The sequence below is a fragment of the Epinephelus lanceolatus genome, chromosome 21 (genome assembly GCF_041903045.1).
Source record: "Epinephelus lanceolatus isolate andai-2023 chromosome 21, ASM4190304v1, whole genome shotgun sequence".
NCBI classification, from domain to species: Eukaryota; Metazoa; Chordata; class Actinopteri; order Perciformes; family Serranidae; genus Epinephelus; species Epinephelus lanceolatus.
Window position 1 is genome coordinate 345116 of NC_135754.1, and position 7040 is coordinate 352155.

The following is a 7040-nucleotide window of genomic DNA, read 5'->3' on the forward strand; positions in this document are numbered from 1 at the left end:
TGAGCTCTGCTCAATAGTTGCTGTTACCATGGCCAATGGCAGACTACTGTTTCACATTTGAAGAATAACTGTGCAATTAAATGTTTAAACAGCTCTGTTAAACACTGGTTCATTTAGCAGGTTCATACATCAGTATGTCTTATGACTGACTCCTACAAGGAGCCATTCATGTAAAAAGTCAAAGCTTCAATGATGTTTTTTTTTTTTTTTTTCTTCAAATTTGAGACCTCATACATTAGTTGTTTCTGAGGTGAAGTGGTAGAACATAACATTACCCTTGCTGATCCATGGTAAGTAAGAAGGACAGGGGACTGACACATTCCCAGGAGATGAATGGGGCCAACACACAAACATGTCAAACATTCCTTTACAGTAGATTCCTGTAAAGCAAGAACAATCAAAGTTTTCACAAAGGTAATAATAATCAAGATAATTAGCGTAAAACTTTAATTAGAAACCCAGGCTATTATTTGCTTAAATCACTAAACTCAATAGGCTTCTTTGGGACAGGCTTTTAATTCCTTTTGCACAAAACTGTTGCTCAGGAAAGATGAGAAATATGATTAATTTGTGTATTTGAAACCAGTATGAATATTAATTTTAAATTAGGCCTCAAATAACATATCAAGTATATGTTATATTATGACATTTGTTTCACAGCATACATCATACTGACAAACATATTATTATAATATTAAAACAATATTCCTAACTTGGATTATTTTTTTTTGAAAAACACTTTTAGTTCTTTTGATCAGTGGACCCTTACGGTCTAAAGGACTGCCAGTAACTTACCGGGTGATCGAGGAATGGATACATACTCTGACATTCTGACAGCTTCAGAGTAAGGGAGTTGCCTTCATCATGCTGGGAATTCTATATGAATTACAGGCTTCTCTGGTACTCATGGTTTCAGTAAAATGAACTGAACCAAGAAAATTATATGTAGCATGTCCATATTGACAAAAGTTTAATGTTTATATTTGTATGTGCGATCTAAACAGCTAACTAATGTTAGGTGGTGGCATGCCAACAATCCAGATTTATACATCCAAAGAACTTATATAAAAATGAACTACTTGGCAACCAGACCAGGCTTCTAATTGAGACAGGCCTTTATTTGTCAAAATGTGTAGCCATACCGGGCTAGTAAATGAGACTGGGGGCCCTATTTAGATGGTCTAAAACGCAAGGCGCCAGGCGTGCAGCGCATGGGCGTGTCCCAGTCACTTGCTAGTTAGACAGCGCGTTTTCAGACTGTGTGCCATGGCGGAGAGTCTAAAAGGGTTGGACTTACTCTGTGAATTAGTCATGGGTGTGTTTTGGGCGTATCATTCAATAAGCCAATCAGAATGTCACCTCTCATTCCCTTTAAAAGAGGCGCGATTGGAGCGCACAGCGGAGAGCTAGTTAGATGGCGGACCTACCAACTGGAAAGAGTGAGCGTTTTACAGCTGAGGAGACGATAAATGTATCTCTATATCGACTGTCCCGTCACATCTGATGTCAGATCAAAGGGGATTGGCACCGTTTGGCACGTTTGGCACGCGTAATGGAAACCCAACCTGATTTGATTAACACAGCAACAAACTAATAAGTTCACATCCCTCTCAACCAACCACAAACAGCCACAGCATCAGATAAGGAGTATATATTCAGCATCTGTCATCTTAGAAAAGCCAAAAGAAAAGAAACAGTGAGACTGCAAGAGAGAAAGAGAGAGCGCACGCGCACGAGAGAAACAACCCGGGAGGTCAGAGAGCCCAGCTCCCTCTCCAGCATCCTGAACCCCCCCGCCTGAAGGTGCAGGAACGGCTCGTCCCGTGGCTGCACCCGGGCCCGTCTGGTCTGGCTGCGTGCTGGCTGTGGAGCTGGGGTCATCCTCCTCCTCCTCCTCCTCCTCCTCATCCTGACAAGATGATCTTCAGTTTTATGTTCTAAAAGCTTTTTTTTTTTACATATACATTTGTACTTGTAGGACCATAAGTTTACGTTTTTAGTTCACAGAAGCTGGTTATTGTTGTGTTTATGTCGAAATAAAGTTTATCAAACGTTTTCACATCTTGGATTTTGTGATTGACATGCCAAAATGATCAAAATTCAATTGGGAAAGACAAGGTCATTTTACAGGCTATGCATCATCAGCCCGTGGAGGTCTGCTCGCAGTTCCGTATATTGGGACACTGCGAGTTTGGACCTCCCGGATTATGATGATCATTATTACTGCAATTAGATCATTCTGATTAATGACTGACCATTAAGACGTGTTTTTGATAAATATTTTAATGTGCACAATAATAACCTTTCACATTGTAATCGAATTTTTATTTGTTATCTTTTGCATGTGTGGCTGCTCCGTTTGTGTCTGAGCAGAGTGCACGCGCGTTGTGCACCCACCTAGAGACGCATATTACTAACTTGTTTAACAGCGAAATACTGCGCCGTTGACTTTAGACCAGGTTTTTGTTGGTCACTGGCACATTTGCTTTTTACGCCATCTAGCAACGCGCCATGACTGCGCCTGACCACTCCTCATTTTGAGACCAACACACCCAGGGAAGCGCAAGTTCATTTGCTAGTTAGACGATGAGGGCGCAGGGCGTGAAAATGACAACTGCCCCTGCATCTAAATAGCAATGACACTTGCGACATGGATTATGCACCCTCTGCCATCTGCTTTAGACCATCTAAATAGGGCCCTAGGTGTTTAATTGGGACAAGGCTTTTAATTGAAGTTTTACAGTTCCTTTACAACACTAGAGGCTCACCAGTGTCTGAGAGTGTGCTCGTTGCCAGTGTTGTATTGCAGCTCTCCCAGTATTCAGTCCGTTTAGCTATCAGACTCTCAAGCACTGAGCCTGTTACCTGCATGTGAATCTAAAAAATGACAGAAAGGTTATTATTTCATTAACCTGAAAAGAATGCTGGCATTAAATTGATCATGAAAGATTAAATTAATCCTACAAAACAGCGATCATTGTATTAATAATTTCATTTTCCAATCCGGCCTAAAGATGAATATGTAGCTACTGGAATACAGCCTTCCACGCTGTACCAGCTGTATCATACCTCACAATTTTTACACTTTCTTCAAAAACACACCGGCATATTATCAACTTACAGAGCTGTTACAATCAACAAGTTAACAAACAGTTGTCTATTTTCATATCCAGCAGACGCACAGCAACCACTACACAAATATCTGTCCAGTATTCACTCTCCTTTTACTTGTTTAGTTCCTTGGAAAGGAATATTGTGCAATACTTAATACATGTTTATATTGGTTTCATTCAGATATATGTGAGTCATTTGAGACTTGTGTATACAAAGATTCTGAAAAAGCCTTCATTGAAAGAAAGGGGACTTTCAGCCCCAGCACAATGCATGCTGGGAAGTATGCTAACAGGTAATAATAATCATAATTTTAAGATCAGTCAAGTCATATTTGAAGTAATGAGATTATAGCCACGGCCATAACTTAATAATGATTCTGATAACATAATGTACAAATTGAGGATGACAGTTTAAACTTTATAAAATTAGTTTAATGATATATTTGATCTGGTTTACTCAAACTAATAAAAACATTTTACGATGCAGCCCATTACACTGTATGTGCAGCCTCTGGGTGGATGTGGTGAGCAGTGGATGTTGCAGTATTTGTATTCACCCACTTGGTGGGAGTATTTAATAAGCACCACCTTCACGCTCAGAGGGGACATTTTCAACTGTGTGTAATCTGAAATTACAAGCAAGTTATCATCCTGTTGTTTTTTTCTTTAGTGTCATGCCTGCCCGATGCAAACACACTTCTGTCTTCATTCTACTGTATATGTCAGCCTGTGGGTGTGTCCCTACTGTTGTTAACATCTTTTTATATTATTAACTAATGCTCAGCCATGACTAATGGGTCTTCCTTAATTTGCTGTCATTTGTGAAACAAGTTAGCATTTTCTTTATTTAGAAAGAAAACTTCAGACCACAGCTACCATCTCTGTCATTTTTAATTCAGTGTGAGGACCACAAACAGTGGCTTTCCTTTGTCTGCTCAACACTCCCGAGGTTCACATCCCAGTGAGGAAGCAGCTGAACTCTGCAACCTCTGTGTGTATATGTTTGGCTGCCTGGGGGCTCATCCGCCACCTGTCACGTAGATTTCTTGTATGAGTGGGCTGACAGAGGATGCTTTAATTCACTAAGGCTCAGGTTCATGTCCAGAGTGGTACTTTCAGTGACGGAAAGAAGACAATAGCTGCTGTCTCTCATGAGACTAGACCTGCTTCAAATCCAGCCACAGACTCTTAATTCAATCGATAATTCACTGTATATAATAAAGAGAAAGCGAATGTGCATACAATTTCTAAGTACTGTGATTTAATTGTCTTTTATGTGTTCCTTTCTCTGCTACTTTCCTTTATTCCATGTAAAAAAAACACAATTTTGAGTTGTCACTCAAGCAAATCACTGAGCTGCCTCTTTAAGACAATAATTTAAGAAGCAGACATTGCAGAACATGCTTATAAGCAATGGGACCTCTTGCGGCCCAAATTCCATATGGAAAAAAAAACTCAAGAAAAATTTGTTTGTTTATTTCTCAATAGTTATCTGTCATCTGGGTCTTTGCTTCCTTTCATGAGAAATATATTGCCCTATATTACCTCATACAGCCAGTCAGATGGAGAATGCTCTGGTGAGTTTTGATGAAAAAAAATACTGAATTCAAATTAAATGTTTAAGATTTAGGGACTTTAGACCATGTGGCATTCTCTGTTAGACAGCACCAAGTTTAACTGTGACTCACTGTAAAATCCAAGCTACATAAGACTTGAATGAGCATTCATTGAAAGGTCTGTGTGTGTGCATGCATGTGAATGTTAAGTATTAATTTACCTGGTGGTTTAAGATAACAAAGAAGAGTAAGAGCAGGGGTGTGTGTCCTGCTGTGGTTTGGGTCCTCTTGTACCAGGTTGGCAGCAAGGTCGGCATGGTGCTGCGTGTTTACATTAAAAGCAGCAGGTTTCTGTTTTTTTTGGTGATTTGCTTCCTCATGCCTTAGCCATGCACTCACAAGGCCTTTCACTCATCCTCGTTTTATCCTCGTTTTTAAGTCCACTTAGCATGGCTCTCCTTGCCTGGCCACACCAGGTAGCTCCATAGTATTCAGAATTTGTTGGATGAATTTCGAGGATGGTTTGCAAGAAGAGAAATTGTTCTCCAGCCCGGGACGCTTGCTGTAGATGGTTTCCCACAATTTCCCTAAGTTTCCTTTAATTCCTCAAAATCTTCATCTTTTCGACAATTTTCCAAGTTACTTTATGGTCCTTCCAATAAACTGACTGTGTTTTGCCGAACAGTTACCTCCTGTTGATAGATGGCTGCAGTTCCAGTCCTTCTGTCCATGAAGACCTCTCAGGCTGTAAAGGAGGTGGGAGTGGTCTGTACTTATGGACACAGCACAACTGAGAGCGCCTGTGGATCCTCACAGAGAGATTGCCTCTCCCCCAGCCAATCAAGATAAGGCCTGAGGAGAGCCAGCTACATAACTGGACTAACTTTGTTGTATCGGGAAACTGATAACACAAATAGCCACACTGGCTAGGTCTAACGTACCAATAGTCATTATGATCATATACACTTAAATACTACATCAAAATGCCTCATAGGCTCCATTCACATGCACTCACACACACACACACACACACACACACACACACACACACGCACGCACACACACACACACACACGCACGCACGCGCACGCACGCACACACACACACACACACACACACACACACACACACACACACACAAACTAGCAACTACCACCTGGACAGTAGACAGAAATGGAAGACACTGACCCCTCCCTTCTGTTTAGCTAACTCACACAGTAACTGAGCATCACCCAGCATTTCTGACACTAATGGGGACCTAATGTAAACAATCAGCACAGAGGCCAAACACAAACACAAAGTAAATGGGAGAGCAGGAAGCCAAAGCTGCCTGCAAAAGCCTTGCACCCTGCATAATGCCTGTCTCTATATATTTCTGGCCAGACAATGTCATTGAACAGTTTGTTCACAGTGAATGGTAGTGTGACAATACTCACAGCTATTAGTTGGCTGCTTTTTTTAATTTGTTTTTAAAGTAGAATAATGTTTTGGTCGAACTGCAGTGCTAAAAAAATGTGCATCTGACTTCTGATAACCATGTGGTTGTAGACGTTAATATAGCTAATGTGCTGGCAACGTGTGAACATGTCCAGCACACATTAGCAACATGAACATGCACAAGTACATTGAATGTAAGTCCAGTATTTACTGTACTTTTAGTACTTTAAGGGCCGGATCTACTAAAGGTTTGTGTGTATAAAAACGTGTGCAAACTCATTGCACATGCAAAAAAATGTACAAACTGATTTACTAACAGTGCGCACTAAGGGTTGCATCTTTCAAAGGTGCAAAATAGCGTGTCTGCATCCAGTTAGTACATTTGCTGCAATGAATATGCAATATGGGGCATTTACCTGCAATTGTGCGTGTGCTGGGAGGAGAAAATGTAAATATATTAATTTAGCACACGCAAAGTGATTTATCAAACCTGAAAGCAATTTTGCTAATAGAAACTGCGTCCATATTTAACACGTCTCAAAGAGAGGTGCAAACAGTTTGTATGTGTAATTGTGCACACATGGCTGCGGTTATTGTTGCAAGGAGGAGACATCGAAACGATGAAAGACGACGCAGGGAACGCATTTTTCACCCTTTCACCCTATCCAGCATTGCCATTTTGGAGCTGTTGGAGGAACTCAGAGTGGATTTGGAGCCAGCCACGAGAAGGAGGATTTCCCAAAATTATAGGAGCGATTGACTGCACCCATGTGCAGCTTGTACCCCCCGCAGACACTGAGCATGTGTACAGAAATCGCACACACACATTCATTGAATGTGCAGTGCGTTTGTGATGCCAAAGGCATCATTACCAACGGCAAAATGGCAAAATATCCTGGGTCAGTACATGATTTTTTAAAAAAAAAAAAATTAT

At 40.8% G+C, this 7040-nt stretch overlaps 1 protein-coding gene across 1 annotated transcript in view; it reads right to left on the reverse strand.

Moving 5' to 3' along the window:
* glp2r (glucagon-like peptide 2 receptor) overlaps positions 1–5536 on the reverse strand; it is a 71166-nt gene extending 65630 nt beyond the window's left edge. Inside the window, exons 1-3 of the mRNA XM_033611450.2 lie at positions 4891–5536; positions 2769–2877; positions 276–380 (exon numbers count right to left, since the gene is read on the reverse strand). Of these exons, the coding sequence (XP_033467341.1) occupies positions 276–380; positions 2769–2877; positions 4891–4986 (310 nt within the window). The 5' untranslated portion in view covers positions 4987–5536. The remainder of the gene's footprint in view (positions 1–275; positions 381–2768; positions 2878–4890) is intronic.
* Between the last annotated feature and the right edge of the window lie 1504 nt (positions 5537–7040).